The 22,901-nt window shown below is 45.9% G+C and overlaps 1 protein-coding gene across 4 annotated transcripts in view; it reads left to right on the top strand.

Annotated features, from left to right (window-relative positions):
- Window positions 1–13,327: 13,327 nt before the first annotated feature.
- LOC125091820 (transmembrane protein 185A) overlaps window positions 13,328–22,901 on the top strand; it is a 38,005-nt gene continuing 28,431 nt past the window's right edge. The window contains exons 1-2 of one of the 4 annotated variants that reach the window (XM_047715827.1): window positions 13,328–13,539; window positions 14,474–14,583. In XM_047715827.1, coding sequence (XP_047571783.1) covers window positions 14,519–14,583 — 65 coding nt within the window. In that variant the 5' untranslated portion in view covers window positions 13,328–13,539; window positions 14,474–14,518. The remainder of the gene's footprint in view (window positions 13,540–14,473; window positions 14,584–22,901) is intronic. The other 3 variants (XM_047715825.1, XM_047715830.1, XM_047715826.1) reach the window with 3 other exon arrangements.

Below are 22,901 nucleotides of genomic sequence, written 5' to 3'. Positions count from 1 at the left end.
GTCTGAAGATTTTATAAAAACATTTGATTTACTGACGAGGCTGAGCAGCTGCAGGAGGTTTGGGGTTCGGTCCCAGGGTTTTAGGGTTATCCACTGTTGCAGGGTCCGCTGCAGTGAGTTTTCCTTGGTCGTACTCGTTCATTGTAAGAAACACACTGGCAATAGGTACTTTTTGTACTATATATGAAATGGTATATAAGTATACACAATGTGTAGATTATATGTTTTTAAATACACATGTATGTACATATCACATAGATGTGGACATGGACGTATATATGCATGTGTGGTACTTTATGCATTTATAAATTATGTATTTATTTATCTGTAGAGTTTATATACTTTATGAAAAATATCTTCTCTTACTATATGATTTGCTTTGATATTCGCTAATGTATTTCAGGTGACTCTTTGTATTATATTTAAATCATTTTAGATGGAGCATTCCTTACCACTATGTTGATTTCAGGTCGTTATTAGCACAGAGTCTGGAATGAAATGCCTCATTCATCCCATCTTTTCTGTTTCTGGTTCTTACACCAGGGCTACTATCATGTGTGTTCTGGGATCCTGCCTCAGGTCTGGGCAGGGAAGCAGAAGCAGAAATTGAAAATTGGTCCCCCTGTCAATCCTGTCGTCTGCATTTACAAAGCCTACATTCCCTCCCCGCATCCCTGATGTTCCTGAGTCTCCAACCCAAACACAAGTACCAGTTCCTCAGTCTTCAGTTTTCCCCAGGGCTTTCTCCTATTTTATTGTTCAGACATTGTTACTCATTCTCTGTGTCTTTTTCATGACTTCAGTTTTTAAGAGTAGTTTTAGCTGCACAGAAGTGAAAAAGAAAATTCCTTTCTCATCTTATTCTGATCAAAGTTTTTTCCATTAACTAGTGTTGAATTTCTTTGGGAGGACTTTTCTGTACCCATGTGTAATCCGATATTTTTAGTTTCATTATTTTGTCAATGTAGGTAAATATAGTTGAAAGATTTTTCTTATGTTAAGACATATATTTCTGATCACTGGGCACAGCCTATTGTCTATTTAGTTCACTACTATGTTGAATATGCATACATTTACTTAGGATATTTGCTGCTATATGTGTAATTTTTGCTTAAGTGTTCTTTCAAGGTAGGTTTCTCCTCTAGCATTTACATCCAGGAGCACTAGCTTGGGGAAATGAATAGAAAAAAATTTCCCATATTTTTCTCCACTTTGAGTTTACCTAACATAAGTTCTCCCCAACCATTTGGTAGAACTAGCCTTGAAAACTGCCTTGCCCTGGAATATATGATGGTTGCTTGAGCTCATAATACGGTTTCAATTTATAATGTTCAATTAAGGTTTTCTATTTCTTTATGGAAAATTTGTCGATTTTTTTTCTAAAAACCACAATCCATTTTACTTAGGTTTTCAAACTTAATGACATGATATTTACAAATAAAAAATTTTATTACACAAAGTCTCAAACGTGTAAACAGTAGGGAATAGAATAATGAACCCCATATACCTGACACCCAGGGTCAACAGTCTTCTATACATGAGCAATCAGGCTCCAAATATACCCCCACCTACCTGGTATCTCAGATGCTAGGATATTGTAAAGTATATCCAAAATGTACCTTTTCATTACTCAGTACTTTAGTATGAATCTCACAAAGATAAGTACTCTTTTATAAAACATAAAGCCACCATGATTATCACTAAATAACTCTTTAATACAGTGAAATGGGTTTGTTTTTTGCACTTTTCAGGCAAGCATATGTTCCTTTTTAAATGTAGTTTCTTTGAATCAGTATCAAAATATGTTCTATACATTTTGATTATTCACATCCCTGATTCATTTCAAATATATAGGCTCTCCCTCATCACCTCTTGCTTGGCAAATATTTGGTTCAAAATAAAACACCCCTTGTCTTTTGTCCAGTTTCCCACTGTGTGCATTTCACTGAATGCAACTTTTCTCTCTTTGACATTATTCATTTGTCTTTCCATGTTTTCCACTTTTTTTTCCCAGTAGAGCCTCTTGGCATCTTAAACATAGTTATTTTACATCCTCTGTTAGTTCCAAAATTGTTGTCATATTTGAGTCTGTTAATTCCAACATATGTGTCATATTTGAATCTAGTTCTGATATTTGTATTGTCTGTTCAAATCATGTATTTCCTCGCCTTTTGGTCTTGTAAATTTCGGTTTAGAGTTGAATGCATTGTGTGGGGTAATAGTAACAGAGGTCATTATGTCTCATGTGTAATTTATGTTGATCTGGCTGGGAGTTGGGTGTTATTTCTTGTAGCTATAGATGCCAGAAGCTTTGATTCCTCCAGTGTCCTTGTTTTTGTTTTCCCTCTCGGATTATGACAAGTGTACAATAATAACATAAGATGATGACAATAGGGGAAACTGGATGCAAGGTATATGAGAATTCTCTTTACTATCTTTATGATAATTTTGTAAATTGAAAACTTTTTTTAAGATAAAAAATGTAATAAAAGTCATTCCTTGGACTCCATTGGAAGTAACAAATACAAACACTTCTTGCTCTAAGAATTGACCCTCCAAGGGAAAGAATTAAGGTTTTATCTTGCTTTTCTTCTACTAACTGTATTACTACATAATGCAATACCTGTAGTAAATGCAGGGGAGTTCTTACTGGAGGATTCCAGGTGAGGAAAGTGTAAGGCATGATAGGAAAAAGGAAATGACCATTTGCAAGCCCAGGAATGTAACTGATGTAGTTCATGATAACTGATGGGTGCAATCACTGGGTGAAAGTTTGATGATGTACTATACAATGCAGGCATGAGGTGTCACCGCCTGAATCCTCTGTTCAGTGACCTTCTGAGCAACAGTAGAAGAACCTGAAGTGATATGCCTTCTGTTAGAATGCCCTAGGAAGCACACAGTACTACCTAGGAGTACTTTCCTCCCAAAAAACTTGAACTTGCTTCTGGGCTCCCACTGAGGTGAGTTACAGTGACAGGAAATACAGCTCTCTGATAAAGTGACTATGCCTCTCAGTGAAGGCACAGGGTCTTTTCTGCGATAAGAGCTCTAGACATCAGCAGAAAGGTGTTTACTTTGTTCTGCACACAGTCTGCTCAAGAAAGGCACCATTTTCCTGTCTACCGCAGTGATGCCACAACAAGACAACAGCCTTGCCTATTCCAAGTCAATGGTGTCTGTCTTTTCCTTTATCCTTAAACCTGCATTTGCTCCCTATCCGCCAGGTCAAGTCAGAAACCTAGGATAAAAACCTCAATGCAACAAGTCAGTTCACAGTACCAGTGCCACTGATCTTGCTGCAAGGCTACCCTTGGGTCAGAGGATCAGGCCCTCCAAACTTGCCTCTCAAGAGCTCTGCCTCCTACTCTCTGTTGCAGAGCCCTGAGCTACTGCATGTTTTGTTCTCCACTGGGCATTTGCTTTTGTCAGGCTGCTAGTCTTCCTCTTGAGACATCTTCAAGTCTCTCCTTCAATGTCACCTTTTCCATGAGTCCTTCTATGTATACTTAATCCTAAATTGCAATCCCTCCTTCCACCCCATCCCCAACACTCCTTATTCAATTCTGTGGATTCAATTTGTTTCCATAGCATTGATCACTATTCAACCTACTTCACCTTTTACTTTGTTCCATGGTTCATTTCAACTCTACAGCTTTACACACACTAGATTATAAGCACTCCAGAGGCAGCAAATTAGTTCAATGCTGTATCCTTAAAGCCTCGAGCAGTGCCTGGCACATAGTACATGCTCACCACTTATTTTGAGAATGAATAAAGAACTTCCAGCTCTAAGGTCCTAGTATTTGGAGCCCCTCTTCCCTAAACCCTATTGGCATTTCTAACCCCCACAACTACCCAAACAGGCAAAGTTTGAATGCTTTCCACCATCCTCTAATTATTGGATCATGGACAAGGTAAGCAACTGAGCTTTCTGGGGACTCTGGAGACCCCTTGTCCCAGTCCCTGGTTGGTGCTCCTGGTATTCTGGTGAAGTCAGCATGTCAGGATTCCAAACTATGGCTGACTGCACACTCTCTCCTGCCAGCAGGTGGCTATGGCCTTCATGCCTATGCTTTTCTCCTCTTTCCTGTTGGCTCGGATCTTTAAGTTGCTACGGTCAAGGACTCATGTATCCTTGGGTTTGGGTTGAGCCACAAAAGGTTTTACAAATAGCCAGTTCACACAGCACATGCCTATTGATTCCTGGGTATGGTCTGGAGAGCACACCCATATTCACCAACGATCTTGATGAGACTTCCCTAGACAGAGTAGGAAGGGGAGTAGCCAACATAGTTTGCAAGGTTACCTTCAAACCAAAATACTCCAACCACTAGGATTTCTCCCCATCGCCAAATACAGGTGCCCTCCTTGCCTTTGCACATACTGTTCCTTGCATCTGAAGGTGCTGGAGATACAGTACTTGCAACAAGAAAGGCTTTTTCTCATTGTGCTGTCCTCCATGATAATGCCAAAGGACATCCTCATCATGAGAAGACATCAGACACACTCAGACTGAGGTACATCCTAACAAAACTGGACAAGTAGTCCTCAGAAGTGTCAATGCCATTGATATAAGCAGAACACTGGCCTCCCAGAGATGTCTACATCCTAATGCCCGGAGCTGGAATATGTTAAGTTACACATCAAAGTGGAATTAAAGTTGAAGATGGAATTAAAATTACTAATCAGTTGACCTTAATATAGGGACATTGTTCAAGATAATCCAGGTAGACCCAATGTTAATTCAACGGTCCAAATGTGGAAGAGGGAGGCTGTGTGAGAAAGACTCAACCTCCCATTGCTGGCTTTGAAGATGGAGGAAGTGTGTATGAGCCAAAGATCATGGTCACCCTCTAGAAACACCTATCTCCCCAGAGAATTCCAAAAGTATCACAACCCTGCTTATTTTAGCCCAGTGAGACTATTTTAGGACTTCTGACTTCCAGAAATGTTACAGAATACATTTGTGTTGTTCCACTAATAAATTCGTGTTGTACCACTAAGTTTATGGTGATTTGTTACATCAGCATTGGGGAAATAATACAGTTTCAATGAAACTGGAATTACTAAGAAACTATCACAGATTGGAGGACATTAAGGGGACATAACAACTGCATATAATGTGGCATCCTGGGTTGGAAAGAGAAAGCACACATCCCTGCCCCTTTGCTCCCAGGGGTCTTGGCCACTCTAAGGTCCGTCCAACTGTACCACCACTCAGGACAATTGCAGGGGCCCAAATGGAACATACACAGGGGTCTGTGGCTGAGCTACAAAGATAAGACCACCTATGAGGACAAAGTACTCCTCTCCCCAATTTCCTTCTTATAGGATCAATCATCCTCTTCACCCCAGTGAGAGAAAATGAGTGACAAGTTTGGGGAACTGGGTCCTGACAGTTGGAGAATGTTGACTATGAAGCTGGGGGGCATAGGAAGCTGCATGAGGCTGTTTCTATTTTAAAAAGCATCAGGAGCCATGGGTTTCATTACCACACCATAAGATCACAGAGCACAGTCCACCTGTTCTCATACTCAGGGACTTAAGTCATGCATGTATTCTTTTTAGGTGTGAGACTCCAGATTCTGCACCCTTAAAGTGCAAGGCAGGAGTGGGGGTGTTCAAAAATGGAGCTGCCCTATAGGAAGCTGTTTGCAGGAATTGGTGGGGTACTATCCATACTCTCTAGGGACAAGAGCTGCACCCATCAGTCTCCTGAGAACCATAACGTCCAGGGAAGCTCAGGATAGGCACCCAAGTGGCCATGCTAGAAAGGGGTATCCTCTTCCCGGGTCCCAGCTGGCAGCCCCTGTCTCCCTTGCTGCCCACACTACCCAGTCTCTCCTGAACCTTGCTTCAGTCTGGAGAGCTTGGGGGCTTTGTCCTCCTGTCTCCCCACTGCTAACCTCTCAGTCCCCAATGCTGATGTTCATAAGCAGTTACCTCCACTTGACAGTGAATGGGGGAAAATGCTCTTTCGTAATTGCTGTGGTTCAGGAAGAGACAGCATGACTTGATATAGCATCTTGGTGAGTCTCCTAGAAGTTGGTAAATAATAATAATTGCCATGTGATTGTGTGACAAATCATTATGATTATGAGTTATTTTCTAATAATTCCCTATGTAACACCAAATGTTTGATTAAACTGATGGCCTTGTGAGGGTGACTCTGAGATTTTGCTTCCTGAGGCTGAGCCAGAGAGGGCGTGTGTACTGGTCAGTCATCCCCAGAGCCAGCTGGGACCCTGGTGTCTGCAATCAGGCCTTTGGAGCAGAGGGAAGACTAGCAGATGATGGCGGTGGTCACTGGGATGCTCTCCCACACACCCCAGACACCCTCAGAGTGAAATGAGGACTTAGAAAGCAGCCGTGCTGGAGGGGGCTTCAGGTTCCCAGGCAGTAGGCTGTTCAGAGGCTCAGCCACCCCAGGAGAGGTGGAAGGAGGAGCACCCCCACCGCATCCCATCTGGACTGCCCTGGGCTGAGCAGGGGAGGGTCATGGGAGCACAGATAGGGCTGAGTTGAGCTAGAGCCTGGATGATATCATGAATTGGATGCTGTTGGCCCAAGTCCCAGGACCAGAGCCTGTGGGGCACTCCAGGATGGAAGCAGGGACACTGCATGCTGTCCTTGGAGGGAATGGACTTGAAGGTTGTGAGATGGTGTTTGATCCAGGCCATCATGGACTGCTGGGATGTAGCACTCATGATGCCCCACACACCACCATGGGGGTCCCTCAGGGAGGCATTTCCAGAGTGCAAGGTTCTCTCCAGCATTGTCTGTGCTGACACACATCACCCAGGTCCCTGGCAGTTGTGGCCACGGTGGGGCATACCAGACAGGAGATTCTCTGACCATTAGCAGGAAGATCTGATGTTCTGTAGTTGCCCTGAGCCTGCCCCTGATAGGCTGGTGTGAAGCATCTCAGCCATGGTCCTGCTTCTCTGAGAAGCTCCCATCCCCCAGCCATGACAAAGCCTGCTCTAAACTCCAGTCTCCTTGGCAAGGGGCACTTCCTGCCTGGCTCTCACCTGCCCTCGTCTGTGGCAGATGTCACTGGCAGCTGCCCTAGGGCTCTTCATGAGCAAGTATGGGGTGTGACACCAAGGGACATCCACAAGACAGCATCCAGGCAAAGTCACATTTACCTAGCACTTGGATGAAGGGTCTTCCCAAAGACCCCTCTCCCTGTGGGCAGGCAGTGAGAGTCCTTAGACCTCGTGGGTGGGTGTTTTGAACTGCTGGCCTGCTGTGTGCCTGACGTCCAGCCTGCCTGGGGAATGAGCCTGCAGCAGAACTTTGGGTCACCTAGCCACCTAGGAGAGAAAGAGACCAGACTGGACAGGTGAATGGGAGAGCAAGGGCCATGCCTGAACCCCAGAGCAGCCTTCAGTGGCCATAGTTCCAAAACTCACCTCCACGGGAAACTTTATCCTTACACCCTCTATCTTAGAGTGCACCACTACTCGTCTCCATTTCAGGATAGATAGTGATCTGATGGGGCTGGGAAAATACACATGGGCTGGTCCAATATATGGCTCTCAGTTCCCTCTTCTGTAACATAGGGAAGATAAAACAGTACAACCTCTGTGCCTTGATGTGTGATTATACTCATTTCCTGGGACTGCCTACCAAGATACCACAAAGTGGATGTGGAGGGATTTCTTCTCTCACATTTATGGATGCTCACAGTCCACAATCAAGGAGTTGGTATGGTCATGCTCCCTCTGAAGGCTCTGGAGGAGGCTCTATTCTTGTCTCTTCCAATATCTGGTATCCCCAAGTTTTCCTTGGCTCGTGGTCACATCACCCCAGTCTCTTCCTTCTCACATGGCTGTATTCCCTCTGTACCTGTGTATGTCCAGCTTTCCCTCTTCTTATGAGGACACCAGTCAGATGCATTATGGCCCACTCTAATGACCTCATCTGAACTTGAGTACATCTGCAAAGATCCTATGTCCAAAGAAGGTCACCTTCCCTGGTCCTGGGGATTAGTAGTTCAGCATAATTTTAGGGAAACTATAATTCAACCCCTAACAAAGATTATGGAAGGTGTCATCTGTCTATAAAATGACAAGCTCAAAGTAGGTAGTCAGTAAGAAGAAGCCATTATTACTAGGCATCTAAGATGTATGTTCTTTCCCACATTTTAATGTTGCTGAATCAGTTTATGTCTTACAATCCCCATGTAAATTGATCGATGCAAGGTTTTTTCCTTTGACAATCAGTTACCAATGGATGACCCATCTCAAATAGATGGTCTTGGGCAAATACGGTACAACTTATTCTATGACAAGACTCAAAAACCCTCAGCATGTCGGGGCACCTGGGTGGCTCAGTGGGTTAAAGCCTCTGCCTTTGGCTCAGGTCATGATCCCAGGGTCCTGGGATCAGGCCCCGCATCGGGTTCTCTGCTCAGCAGGGAGCCTGCTTCTACCTCTCTCTCTCTCTCTCTGTCTGCCTCTCTGCCTACTTGTAATCTCTGTCTGTCAAATAAATAAATAATAAATAAATAAATAAATAAATCTTAAAAACAAAAAAACCCTCAGCATGTCGATAACCTGGAGAATGTGGTAGGAAAAAGGGAGAATGGGAGTCCACAGATCATGCCTGCTGCTACTACAAACTGAGGAATAATAGATCATTGTTCTGGCAGATGTTGGGGGCCCAGTTTGAGGTATGGAGAAGGGAGGCCTACTTGTTAGAAGGGATCTTGGGATGGTCTGACTCCTGCATTCATTTCATGAGCTCTCCCTGAGCAAGCTTCCTCAGCTAAGTCCTCACTGCCCATTGGCCTAGGGTTGCAAGTAGGCAGGGCAGGGGAGCATGCTGTACATCAAGCCAGAGAAAACAATCATCGTAGGAGGCCACAGGATCCCAGGATAGACTGGAGACTGAAACAAAGCAATCTTCCTGTATTTGAAATGTGTGGAACAACCTCACTGAAATGTTGCATGTTGCCTGGCTCTGTATGCTGCGTTTACACACAGACTCTAGTACAGCCTCGACTGAGTCCTGTTCTGGTCTGGGGGTCATTCTGGGTAAAACATTTTTGCGATGAGCACTCAGACCCCAAACTAGAGGGCCTACCTGAGGGAAGGGTGTTCCAGAAACTCCACAGAGAATGAACATAGAGGACATTTTTCTCCTGAAAAGTCCAACTGCCTCCACTTGCTGACTTCTGCACCTTTGAAAGGGTTGTTCCCTTTGCCTGCAATCCCCTTTCTTTTCCTCCAGACTGGAAATCTTCCATGGCCTTTCAGATTCAGCTCAGCAGTTCTCCTGCTCTGGAAGCTTATCGCATACAACACTAAGTGTTAGCAGTGCTTTCCACAGTGCCCGACATTAGCTGAGGCTGACAGAGGAGTGAAGTTTGCAGACTGCCCTGGCCAGAAGGGTACATCAGGAGAAGACATGGGGAAGAAGGGGACATCTTATTAGTAAAGGCAGAGGGTCCCAGAGAAAGGTGACAGAAAGCCAATGTGCAAGCACAAAGGGCAAAAGGCAAGCAGGGAGTGGAGACACAGGAATGAGAACAGGACAGTGGGGAGGAGAGAAGGGACTTGTGTGGGCAAGTGGTTGGTGACCTCTACGTTTCTTCCTGCCTTCCCAAAAGGCCTGGCCCTTGTACCTGACCTGGGCTTTCCAGGCACATCTCATTGGAGGACAGGATCCCAGGAGTCTCCTTCCCCCACATGGGAAGCCTTCCTGGAGCCCCTGGTGACCGCATAGGTCCAGGGGGGATAGCACAGGGACACCACGATGGCTCTGTGGGCCCAGACACAGTCTGCCCCCTCCACCTTCCAAAAGGAAATAGTCCCTGCTTCCTTCACTGGGAAGCTTGCTCCAGAAAGGATGCTGACCCACTTGTCCTCAGGGAAACATCTATGGTGAAGAGAGACTCCTTCTGGGCTCTTGAAGAAGACCAGAGGCAGCTATAAATCCAAGTAGAACCATACATATTACCTTCTTGGTCTCTTCCATTGCTCCCAGCCTCCACCCCAAGCTCCTTGAGCCCCCAAATCCAGCTATGTGTTCTATTGTACCCTCATCCAGACTCCAACCACCTCCCAGGGAGATCTCAGGAACAGAAAGACTACACACTTACTCAGGTCAACTTTAAGTAGCTAGAAACAAAGGGCCCTCTCAGGAAGCAAGGGGTCCATTTCGCAAGTGGAGTCCCCAGTGATTTCTTATTGGTGGAATTCGGGGTGTGGACTTTGGGGAACTTAGAGTGGAGAATTTCAGGTTGAGAGAGGGTTAGCCTTCAGCAGGCACCTTGCATCTCCCGGCTGAAAATGTTGCCAAGCTGGTCCCCCAGGAAGTTTAGTAGACCTGCCAGCCTTCCCCAGGATTGGATCCCAGCTGTCCCTCCTTCCACGAGAGCAGTGATGAAGCTGGTCTGAGTCTTCTAATTCCATGCTCTCCCCACCCTGCTGTGGCCCAGGGGAGGAGCCCCAGTGGTGTGAGAGTTGGGCCACAGCCACTTTTATCCCCTAATCCAGGCCCTCCATGACCAAAGTGTTTGTAGGTACCAGGATTCTCTCCTTCACAGCCCTGTTCCTGAGAAGTCTTACCTCCACCCCATCATTTTGGAGACAATGTGAATTTTTAATTGGACAAGCCACCAACTTAACAGAAGGGTGTTACAAATCCAAGGTAGTCTTCAAAACCATGGTCCAGATACACACTGATGCTTCTGGGACATTGTAACATGTACCCATTCCAAAGCCACATGAGTGTGCTTTCTGGCTTATTTGGGGTCATGCTTTTTCAATCCTGAGCCATTTCATGCCTTTATATAAGGAATGTTGATAGTCTGTAGTAAGCGGGCCCTGAAATTTGGTGGCAAGTCAAAGTTGGCTAGGGGAGATGATGAGGGCATCAACCTGTGTACGGCCCAGAGTCTTTCCTCAATATCTGGGTCACTCACGCATCTGTACACGCAGGCCAGTGACGTTTTGGGCCCTTGCTCAGGGCGGGCCACTGAGTGAGGGGTCTGAGATTGGCAGGAGATTGGCAGCAGTGTCTTTTGCACTTGCTGGAGAGAGGACAAGAGGGACACCCAGATATTCTGATGTTTTTTACAGAACTTATTTATTCATTCGACAGAGAGAGAGAGAGTGAGCACAAGCAGGGCGGAGGGGCAGAGGGAGAGGGAGAAGCAGGCTCCCCTGTGAGCAGGGAGCCTGAGGCGGGCTCAATCCCAGGATCCCAGGATTATGACCTGAGCCGAAGGCAGTCAATCAACTGACTGAGCCATCCAAGTGCCCATGGATATTCTGATTTTTATTTCCATGACAGCACTGGTAGAGTACAGGGCTGGACCTCCAGTGAGGCTGAGGCAGACCAGGTACATCCACTTCATGAAGATTAGTGATACGAGGCCTTCTCTTCTATTCCCATGGACAGGTTTATAAGCTCCCCTCGGCAATCTGGCTTGTTGGAACAAAAGAATACATTGACAACCGGTTTGTGTATTGGTTTTCTGTTCCCTGGGCTGGGCATCCCTCACAACCTAGTCATGTCTGGGGGACTGTGAGCTGCAGAGCAGTGGGTCAGCTCTGGGACTCCCTGGGGCCTCACCAAAGTAGCGCCTGCCCTCAAGACTCTGGACTCTGAGCAGCCTGCCTGGTCTCTGCTGGTGAAGTTTCTGAAAAGGCAACAGTATCTCCTGTTCAAGTATCTTAACTGACAAACAATCTCAGTCTTAATGCCTGTTTATGAGGAGGTCATCAATAATGAAGATGGTGCTGGTCAGTCTGGCCACTGGCAACTACCTCTTCTTTGCAGAGTGCGGGCTGCAATTTCGGCAGGAACCCCTGCTGCCTCTTTGCTCCTGTACCTCTACCAGCTGGGTAGCTCAAGGCACATCAGACAAGCTTCTCTATGCCTCAGCTTTCTCCTGTGTATTTAAATGTTCACTGGGAAACTCCTCAGGGGTAGACACTGGACTCTACCTGGAGGATGGGCAAGGGAACTGACCAAAGACTCTGGGACGGGGTTCTGGTGTTTCAGCAGCTGACAAACCTGATTCAGGTTACTCATATTGAAAAGCAGCTCCTACAATAATATCCATTCGCCAGTGGGTTTGGGAAGCCTAATTACCACTTGTGAAATGTTTTCAGTCTCTTGGAAGAAAGGTGATACATCACGGCAAGGTATGACTATTATAATTGTGATCTTCTCAAGCTGCCCCCAGGGCTAACCCATATGAAAACTGCGATTCATGAAACTCTGTTATTGTAACAAAGTGCAACTATTACCCATAATGATACTAGACTAATGTCTAAGGTATTGCTGTGCTCATGGAAAAGTCTTAAATAAGCCGGAAGTGAGGAAGGTAGACTAGGTCACCTGCTGTGAACTTGCCCAGCTAATTCCAAGAGTAAACAGACTTTTGAGGAGGTAGGAACTGGAAAGAGCACGAGAGAGCAACTACATTCTCTGAGCACTTAGTGTGAACCAAGCAGTGTTATTTATGTACGCTCTCTTACCCAAGTTTAGGAAGTCGGTTTTATCATCTCCATTTTGCAGAGGAGAAAAATTGAGGCCAAAGATGTTGACCTGTGCAAGGGAGGTGAACCTGGCAGTTATAAGATGGCCTGGAGTGGAGGAGGAGGCCAGGTGGGAAGTGACCACAAAGTCTAGGCAGGGGCCAAGAAATCTCTGAACTCAGCAAACAGGAAGATGACTACCAGATTTCCAGTTTGGATGCCCCCATGAATAGTTGTGCTGCCAACGGAGAGGGCAACCCAGGACGGGAAGGCGGTTGGGAGGAAAGATGACTGTGGCACTAGGTTACCTGAGTGTGGGACCACCAGCACGTATCCATGTGCTGGGCTGGGCCTTGGGAGAGAAATGGAGATGCAGACTTGGGAGTCACCGACAGATCTAACAGGTGAAGTCTGGGATGAGAACGCCAAAATGCAACGAGTCACCGTGGCCACTATCCCCCTTCCCGCCCAGGCTTAGGGGAAATTTCCCGAAGGCACCGCAGGGCGAGGTGACAGATGTCCGCGAAGACCTCCCCGCGAGATTCCCGCGTGGCGCGTTTCCTTCCCGCAGGCCTGCGCCGAGGGCGCTTCCCCGCTCGGCTCTCCGCCGCCTCCTCCAGGCTCCCCATCTCTCCCAGCCTCCACGCCCCCCGCGGGCCCCAGGGAAAACCAGGGCCACGGCCTCCTCCGGTCACCACCAGCTAAGAGGGCGGCGTCGCACGCGGCTCGCAGCGCTTGCCCGGACGGCGGGGCGGGGCTCGGGCGCATGCGCCGCCGCCGTACGGAAGCCTGGAAGGAGGGGCGGGAGGCGGTGGCTCAGGTTTCTCCGGGCGGCGGCGGCGGCGGCGACGGCGGCGGTGGCGGCGGCGGCGGCGGCGGCGGCGGCGGCGGCGGCGGTGGGGACGCGGCTCGCGCCGGCACCATGAACCCGCTGTAACGCGCAGGCTGCGCGGCGCGGGGGGAGGGGGGAGGAGGAGGCCGCCGCGGCGAAGTTCTCCGCCATGAACCTGAGGGGCCTCTTCCAGGACTTCAACCCGAGGTGAGGCACCGCCGGGGGAGGCGCGGCGGGAGTGAGGCTGCGGCGGGCGGCGGGGCAGCTCCCCGTGGTGCGAGCGGCTCTCCGGGCCGTGCTTCCCGCTCCCGGTGCCTTCAGCACCCCCACCTCCGCCCTCGGCCCCGCGGGAACCCCTTTGCTTTGGGGCCAGCCCACCCTGGCTGCTGGCCCAGCGCCCCCTTCCCGCCCCCCGCCGCCTGTCCTCTGTTCCCCGCGTCGGGGCCGTTTCGCTTGACCCCACACCCCTACCCCCCGCCACACACACACCCCAGCTGTTTCCTCCGGTTCCTCTGAGCCCTTGAGGTTTTCCTTGGATGTATGCCCACCTCTAGCTTGTTTGCTGCTTTGTCGAGTGATATCTGAAACGACGCTGAATCCTCGGAGTCGGTGTCAGGGTATGGCAGTCCCTTACATAATGCCTCTGGGGGGTGAACCTGACGATTTCCCATACACGGTGTCTCCTCAGTCTTCACTGTAAGTTTATTTGCAGGAAGTAGACACTGTTGTCCTGTTTTCCAGCTGGGGAGTATCCATCCAGTGGACAGTGTGGAGAGAACACTGATTAAGGAATCAAGCGCCTGTCCTTGCACTTGCCCAAGTATTCTGTAACTCTGTTCCCTCCCCCATGCTGTGTGCGCCCTGAAGCAGAGACCATCCCCTGCACACCTCATTATCCCCAGCATCTCCCACAGCGTTTGAAACAGAGCAGGCCCTTATAAAATGTTTGTGGGACTACACAACTGTGCAGTGTTGTACTGGGGGAACCCAGTGGAGACCACTGCCTGAACTGCTTGTGGGTGATGAAGGGAAGTCTTGGGAGAGATGGAGAGAGAGTATTGGGAGTGCAGTCTCCCTGAGGACAGTGACATTTTAAGTTACAAGCCATTGAGGCTTCCTAGGTGCTCTGTTCCTCTTCTAGCACTACTGAGTTCCTTTTCTGGTCTGGAGTGCCAATGTCCCAATCATGGTGCAGTCGTTATCACTGTTGGCCTTGAAGCTGTTCTGCATCCAGGAGCGTGTTGAGAGGAGGTAAGGGAGGAGGGACTGCAGCACCTTCCTTTGCTACTCCTAGGGGGTGAGGAGTGATCTACAGGGTAGCAGGATTGGTGCTGGAGTTGGAAGGGCCTTGTGTGTCTACATTGTTTGGTGAGGGTGGTAAGAAGAAAAGTAAAATCTGAATTGTTTTGTGTCCTTGGGCCACTTGCTTATGTGTTTTATCTGTAGAATGAGTATAATCTCAGCCGGATGGGAAGCCAAATTCATGATTGATTGCATAGTGCTTTGCACATAGATGGTTCCAGGACAGTTTTGCAAGGTGACAGATAATTCAGAACCCAAGAACTGTCTCAAGTGTTCTAACTGGCTAACAGTTGCCAAGCACAGTAGTGCTGCACAGATAACATCCTTAACCATTTTCTTTTCCTGTGGCTTCTCCCCCACCCCCTAAAATTTGGTGTATGTAAACTACAATGAAATATTAGGTATCTAAACAGATTTATAGTAATTATCAATATATTTGTCAACACTTTAATTCTACTGGAATTGAAATGCATCTCTAAAGACCTTTTGTAGGGCACCAATGTCCTGATACAGTGTTGCTTCAGTAGAAGTGAGCCGTGTTGCCTCACAGTGGTGACTGCTAAGACAGTGGTCAGGTAATATTGGCAAGTCTGACTTTTTAGCTAACGATGTGTCATGTTTCGTGGGTACACCTAGTTTTTGATGTTGTTCTTTAGTCTTGTTCCATGCTGAGGAGGGCCTTCTAGACAGCTAGAGTGCAAACCAGAGGGTGTAGACAGGAAGATACCTTGTGCCAGGGCATCTAGCCTTGGTGTTGCTGCCTTTCTCTCTGCCTCTAATTTGGAACCACTTCAGTTTCTCTCTCCTACCCCAGGACCTTGGCACATGCTGTTCTCATTGCCAGGAATGTTTCCCTCTCTTCTCCTCCTGACCTAGTTAATTAACTCTTATTTATCCTTGAGATCTCAGCTCACTTGTTGCTTGCTGAGAGGAGCCTTTCTGACTTGCCTGAGCCCACTGATACCTGTTTATACAATCTCTGTAGCATGCTGAATTCTTCCATCATAGCACTTATTTGTACCCTTATATTTGTGTGTTTATTTGATTAATGCCTGTCTCCCCTACTAAACTATAAGTTCCGTGGGACCAGGGCCATGATTCTGCCCATTATGTATCTTGTGCACCTGCAATGGTACCTGACTCATTAAATATTTGTGGAATGAATGGATGGATGAATGAATGAATGACTCTCCAGAGCCTATAGGAGAAATCTAAAATGGCTTCTTCCAGTCACTGCATTCCTGATGGTCTGTGGCCTGGTCCTCTTTCTTCTCATCTTCTCTCCTTCTGAATACAGCCATTCCATTAGAGAGACAGGAAAGACCATGACACTAAGGCAGAATGTGGCTGCCTTTACTTTGTGGAGTACGTGTGTCACAAAAATAGCCACTATCATGGTTTTGTGAGTCCCAAGGCATGGGCCATAGCTCCAGCTCTCCTTTCTAACCTTTTGATCTTGGTGAGTCTAAGCCCACTGCTGTATTGCCAAAGGTTTAGAAAACTGCAATAACAGAATGATTTACAAGTGGCAGCACTCAGATGCACAGGGCTGCCAGCTGACCCTCCGCCTATTTCCATCTGGCACAGAACTGGTTGATCGTGAACTTTTTAGCGGCACAGGTTAAGACTCGCTGCAGTAGGCACACTAGACCCACCAAGTCCTTTTCTGAATGCCTGAGGCTTCCTCAAGGGAGCCTTATTCATTGAGTAGGCAACTCTCAGCAGTATACAGAACTGGCAGACTGATTCTGAGGTAGGAGGTGGGGATCTGGGAGGAGATGACATTAAGCCAGCACCCTGGTCACAGCGTGGAGCCTTGGGATTTTCTGCTAACTTGCTCCTGTTGCTGGCTTGGAGATGGCCTTCAGGCCTGGGAGCCAGGCAGTGCTGGAAGCTGTGAGAACTCTGCTAGGCCCTGATCATTTGATCATCTGCAGTGAGCACTGACAGTGAGGTACATCCCACAGGTGTGCTGGGCTGGGACGAAGGCTGAGGGATGCTGCTCTGGGTGTTCGGTCATGTGAGCATGGAGTACTAAGGAGGTCAGTAGCGTTTAGAAAGTTCCATGTGCTGCAACTTCTAAAACCATTCTACATAAGTTATCTTGTCTCTTCTTGGATTTTAGGAAAAATGGATGTGATTTCTAGTAATTATTAACAAAGGACGGCTACCTGGCCTTCACCAGTCATTTGTAAAATATTTATATTTATAGCATTCGTTCATCCAGCATTTCCTGAGTTCCTACTGTGTGCCAAGAGATGTGCTAGGTGCTCTCAGTACAAAAATAAGAGAGATATAATTCCTCTCCATGCTCAAGCCTGGCAAGAGAAGCAGAAATGGGAAGAGAAATTAAAATTCAACACAGGAAGAGACATGCCAGAGAAGGGAACTAAATGCTGTGGGAGCACAAGAGGGCAGAGCCACCAATTGTGTCAGTAGTCAGGGAAGCTTTCACAGCTCAGTCTTGAAGAATATAACTGTAGGGTTTCTCAGACGAGAGGGCAGGAAAGGGGAGTTAGGAGGGGCAGAGGATGGAGAGGCTCGGGGTTCATGAGAGAGCCCGGTGTGCTCAGACAGCGGTCAAAGGCCAGTGTGGTGGCGGTGCTGCAGGTGGCACGTGTCATATGATTTAAAAATAGTACCCGTGGTGTGAGTGATCACTGCAGATAGCATTTACGTATTACTGGGGTTTTTGTTTAAAGCCGCTCCGGGTCTAGCGGTAGTGAGTGTATGTTGGTACTGTTCAGGAACTACTCACCCACCACCTGAATGTCTGTTTATCTGTTGTTCTGTCATCTTAAGTCACCTAGAGTAAGAAAAACCTCTTGATTCTATTGAAGTTGTTACTATGTGGGTTTGACTTCTGGGGCACCTAGCATGGGTTGGGCACAGTGGCAGTGCTTTCAGCATTATCTCAGATCTTTGCAACAGCCCTGCACGTTAGATGATCAGCCTTGTTTCGCAGAGTCTCAGTGAGTTTGTGACTTCCCTGAAGTCACACAGGCGATAAGGGGCCAGGTCAGGATTCTAACATGAGTCAGCCGGCCTCCTCCTGAAGCCTGTGTTCATTCCTGCATGCCGTGGCACCTCTCGAATTTAGTGACAGGCCCACAGTGGGTCTCATATCCCAAGGAGCCTTCTGTTTATGAGTTGTGATGGCACAAAGCAAACCTTGTATCTGAGCTTACACATCCAAGTGAGTGTTATCCCTCAAAGAAGCCACTTGGGAGAAAGAGGAGTATGTGTGTACCTACTCACTGCTCAGATTCCTTGTTACTCATCTGAAGTTTCCTTTGGAGTCAGATTACAAAACATACAAGGAAATCCATCTCATTGCTTCATAATCATGGATCATTTTTGAACCCAAAGAGTGCCACCTAGTTTGATCATACATCTTATTCACTAAACTTGGCTCTGACTGACTTCAGGCCATTTCCAAAAATCGAATTCATTCTCAGTGAAGAGTTGGCATCATTGAGGATACTCAGAAGGACTGACTGCAGGCTCTCGAGGCGATTCCAGGAGGAAAGCTCCAAAGCTGGTTTGAGCGATGAAGTGGAATTAGCTCATTGCCTCCCAGGGGGACTGTTTAAAGGAGACAAGTCTCATTTGAATGCATAATTTCTGGTTTTAAAAATACCATTCCCATTACTTGATAATCACACACATATTTTTCTTGTCTGTGAGCTCTTTGAAGTCCCGGATGTTGAGGCATTCAATAAATGCGCTGAATGAGCAGATGTTGAGTACAAATAGACATGTATCATCGGAGACTCTGTTGTGAGCGAGAGACAGCGGGTGGGAAGAGTTTTAGATGGTTTCCCAGGAGTCCAGGAGTTAAGCTTCCCAGTACTGAGCTTGGGGTTTCTAATTGCCTTGCCTGATCATAGGTTGTACCTGTTCTAGAATTCAAGATGAAAGCCTTCAAATGAACTTGAGATAGGCTTTCATATCTAATGATTCGTACTTTATCAGCTATGGCCTAGTCGTAAGAAAAATGATTGCTATGTGAGATTGTTACAGCTTTTCTCTTGTAGAATATTAGTAGCAGCAAAAAATAGGTAGAATTGATCACTTACACAGAGCTTGTGCATCCCCCAGTCTTAGGGAATTAATATGTTAGCAGACTCAGGAGTAGGTAGGCTTAGGGAGAGAGTGACGCCCCCTCCCCTCACAACTGCATAGCTGAGAAACTTCCAGCCTGGCCTCATTCTGGTCCTCCTTTTTTTTTTTTTTTTTTTAAAGAATTTACTTATTTGACAGAGAGAGATCACAAGTAGGCAGAGAGGCAAGCAGAGAGAAAGAGAGAGAGAGAGAGAGGAGGAAGCAGGCTCCCTGACCAGCAGAGAGCCGGATGCGGGACTCGATCCCAGGACCCTGAGATCGTGACCTGAGCCTCAGGCAGAGGCTTAACCCACTGAGCCACCCAGGTGCCCCTCATTCTGGTCCTCCTTAAGAGTGATTGGTTTTTATTGGGCTTTTGTGCTTTCTTACACTTTCTGGTTAGATGCTCTTAAACATTTTTCATCAAAATAAAACCAGTTAAATTGCCACCAAAAGAATTTAAATTTTGTCAGTAAGGCTCTGCTCAGCGTAAGAGATAGAGCCCCTTTAACAGTCTGGGAGTGCGTCAGTTAGCAGTTGGTCCATTGGAGCCATTCTCTGAAATCATAGAGAGGTGCGAACGGGGATGTGTCACCCAGCGCGTGTGCGTGCCACACATGTGTGCACACGTGTGCATGCATGTGCATGCATGTGTACATGCCACATTTAACTGGAAAAGACTGATGGCTCCAAACAGTCCAGTTGCATTATTTTGGGGTTTTTTGTTTTTAAAGATTTTATTTATTTGAGAGAGAGAGAGACAATGAGTAGAGCTGAGGGGCAGAGGGAGAAAGAGAGAGGAGTAGACTCACTGCCGAGCAGGGAGCTGGATGTGGGGCTTGATCCCAGGATCTGGAGATCATGACCTGAGCGGAAGGCAGAAGCTAAACGCTAAACCCAGTGAGCCACCCAGTCGCCCCAAGTTACATTCTTTGGATTTGCAGAAAACAGATACTAGAACTTTTACATCAGAGTCATCTGTTTTCCTCGGTATGTTCTCTCCCTCCCTCCACCCCTTTCCCTTCCCTTCCCAGCAAAGTGGAGAGAGGGAATTTGAGCCTCAAGCAAGAACCTCTATACACATTTCAGGGAGGACACTAGCTTTATAGACTGACCCCCGTGACACTATTTCGTGATTGTGTATCAGCATTACAGATTCATAGAGTGGAATACATCCATTTTAAAGGTGTAATTGGAAAAGTGAAATCGAGGAAGTAGTGGTTGATGCCACAACATCCAGCAGAACCTCCATTTGCTGGTTTGTGGAGAATTAAGTAAAGTCTATTTTTATACTTGGACTCCGGTTTAAATGTTTCTTGAAAAGTGACTCAAAGTAGTTTAGGCTTTGACTGCAACTTTTTAAAAAATAAATTTTCTTGTCACTGTGTTATGGCTGCATCATATCCTCTGCTTGCCAGTCAGGTTTGCAATTCCCGCTTTGATATGTGGTCATCTTTTTTACTTGCCTCTCAAATGTGTTGGTGTAGTTGACATACTGTTCCTTCTCCCCCAATTACAAATGTGTGTATAAATTACATCTTCTAAAATTTCTGAGTGTATTAATTTATTTGATCAACTTTGTAGTTGTTCATTTTTCCAGAGAACCAGCTGTTGGTGTTAGTGATTGGTTCGGCTTTTGTATCTGTATTTCTGCTTCTAGTTTTACAATTTCGATATTTTGGCTCCTTTGGTATTTTTTCCTCCTAAATTTCTTAGATAGAAACTTAGTTCAGTAGTTTTCCCTTTGTCTCTTTTTTCTTTCTTTTCTTTTCTGCTTTTAGTTCCACTTTCGGAGTGGCTGTGTTTTCTCTGAGTCTTGCTTTGGCGGCGGCCTGGAAGTTTTGATATTTAGTTGCGTTTTACTAGTATTTTAAATATTCTTCAATAGTGTTCTGTTTCGTCATGATTTAGTCATTACTTAAGGAGGGAAACGAACATTTATTGAGCATTACCTGCTTGGCGCCAAGCCTTGCAATAGGGCCTTTCTGATAGGTTATTTAATTCTTACCTCAGCACCACATGGTAGAGGTAGTATTATCAGCATTTTGCTCACGAAGACCAGAAAGTTCAGAGTTGCACAAATGATCTCTTTAGCTCTGTTGCACTGCTTCACAAGCGAACATTGAGAAAGATCCATATGGTTAGGCAATGTTAAATCCATTGTTGTCAGTTTATTATGAGTTATGTAGAATTTCAGCTTCCAGTCTCTCCCAGTTACAATCTACCTTACACATTCTTCTATGCCTTCTATACCTTTCTTTTGCTCAGAAAATCTTCAGTGGCTCCCCATTGCCAATTAATAAATTCCAAGGGCTTTACCTTAATATTCGAGTCCCCCTACCTTGTTGCCGCAGCATACTTTCCCCTGAATTTGTCTGGTGCCTTTCCTCCTGTCTGCCTAGCTCCTCACACCCCAAGATTTATAGAATTCATTCTGCATGTCCCAGTCCTCTGGGGTACAACGAAGCTGTTTCATACTTTTTTTTTTTAAAGACTTTATTTATTTATTTGACAGACAGAGATCTACCAAATTACTGTACTAGTAAACTGCTTCTCTCTTCCTTACCCAAACATGATAAACCTTTGTCATCTACTTTCTTGTAGTTGCTTTGACTTGATATCGGTTGCAGATGTGACTCTTGAGTGCAACAGATTCAGATTTTATTTTTTAATCCAGTAAGTGAACTTTCTTATTATAGGTCTCTGGTAGGCAGAATAATGATCCCCCAAATATACCTACATCCTAATTCTAGGAACCTAGGAATATATTCCATTACATGGCAAAGAGGAGTTAATGTAGCAGATGGAATTAAGGTTGCTAATCAGCTGACCTGAAAATAGGGAGGTTATTCTGGATTCCCTGGCAAGACTGATAATCACAAGTCTTAAATGTAGAAGAGGGAGGGCAGAAGAGGAGATCAGAGTGAGTCTCTATAAGGAGAACTGGACTCTCCCCTACTGGCTTTGAAACTGTAGCAAGGAGCCATGAGCCAACGGACTACAAGACAGCCCCTAGAAGCTGGTCAGGCAGGGAAACAGTCTCTCCTAGAGTCTCTGGAAGGATCTCAGCTCTGGTGGCATCTTGATTTTAGTCCAGTGAGAAAACCATTTCAAACAGATGAGTGGATAAAGAAGATATGGTCTATATATACAACGGAATACTATGTGGCCATCAAAAGAAATGAAATCTTGCCATTTGCAACAACACGGATAGAACTAGAGGGTATTATGCTGAGCGAAATAAGTCAGTCAGAGAAAGACAATTATCATATGATCTCTCTGATATGAGGAATTTGAGAGGCAGGGCAGGGGGTTGTGGAGATAGGGAAGGAAAAAATGAAGATGGGATCGGGGTGGAGATAAACCATAAGAGACTCTTAATCTCATGAAACAAACTGAGGGTTGCTGGGCAGTGGGAGGGTAGGGACAGGGTGGCTGGGGGATGGACAATGGGGAGGGTATGTGTTATGGTGAATGCTGTGAAATGTGTAAGCCTGATGATTGACAGATCTGTACCCCTGGGGCAAATAATACATTATATGTTAATAAAAAAAATTGTTAATTAAAAAAAAATGATTTCAGATGTTTGATGTCTGGAACAGTAAAGGTAATGAATTTATGCTTTTTAAGCATAAAATGGTGGTAACTTTGTATGAAAGCAATAGGAGAGTAATACAAGAACATTTCATCCTATTTATAATTTTTCAACCCCAGTATTTGAAGAAGGAATTACATTTTTGTATTATTATCTGTCCTGTTCATCATGTTTCTATTTTTCGTTTTTCATGTAGTAGACCCAGAACTTTTAATTTCCTTTTAAATTACATAAAAAATTATAAAGTTACCACTTTTCCAACACTTTAAACGTTTTAGTACTTCTGTTTTCATTATATCTACTATTTTCTTCAATTAAATTAAAAAACCCTCTCCTTTAGGGAAGATCATGAATTTAGTTTAGCTCAGAGGGTTTACTCTCCCTGCACCTCATCTATTTTTTGTTTATAGTTTGAAAATCCTTTAGAAAAATTTTACCTCTATGTATTATTTAATTTACCTACGAGTCCTGTGTTTACCAGTGTCCTTGCATTTGTTAATATTCTGATGCAGTTTTTTTTTTTAATTGTCTGTTTTCAAGTCTATTGTTTCTGGTAATGATATGTGTA

Source organism: Lutra lutra, chromosome X (assembly GCF_902655055.1).
Source record: "Lutra lutra chromosome X, mLutLut1.2, whole genome shotgun sequence".
Lineage (NCBI taxonomy): Eukaryota > Metazoa > Chordata > Mammalia > Carnivora > Mustelidae > Lutra > Lutra lutra.
This window is presented reverse-complemented; position numbering and strand designations above follow the sequence as displayed.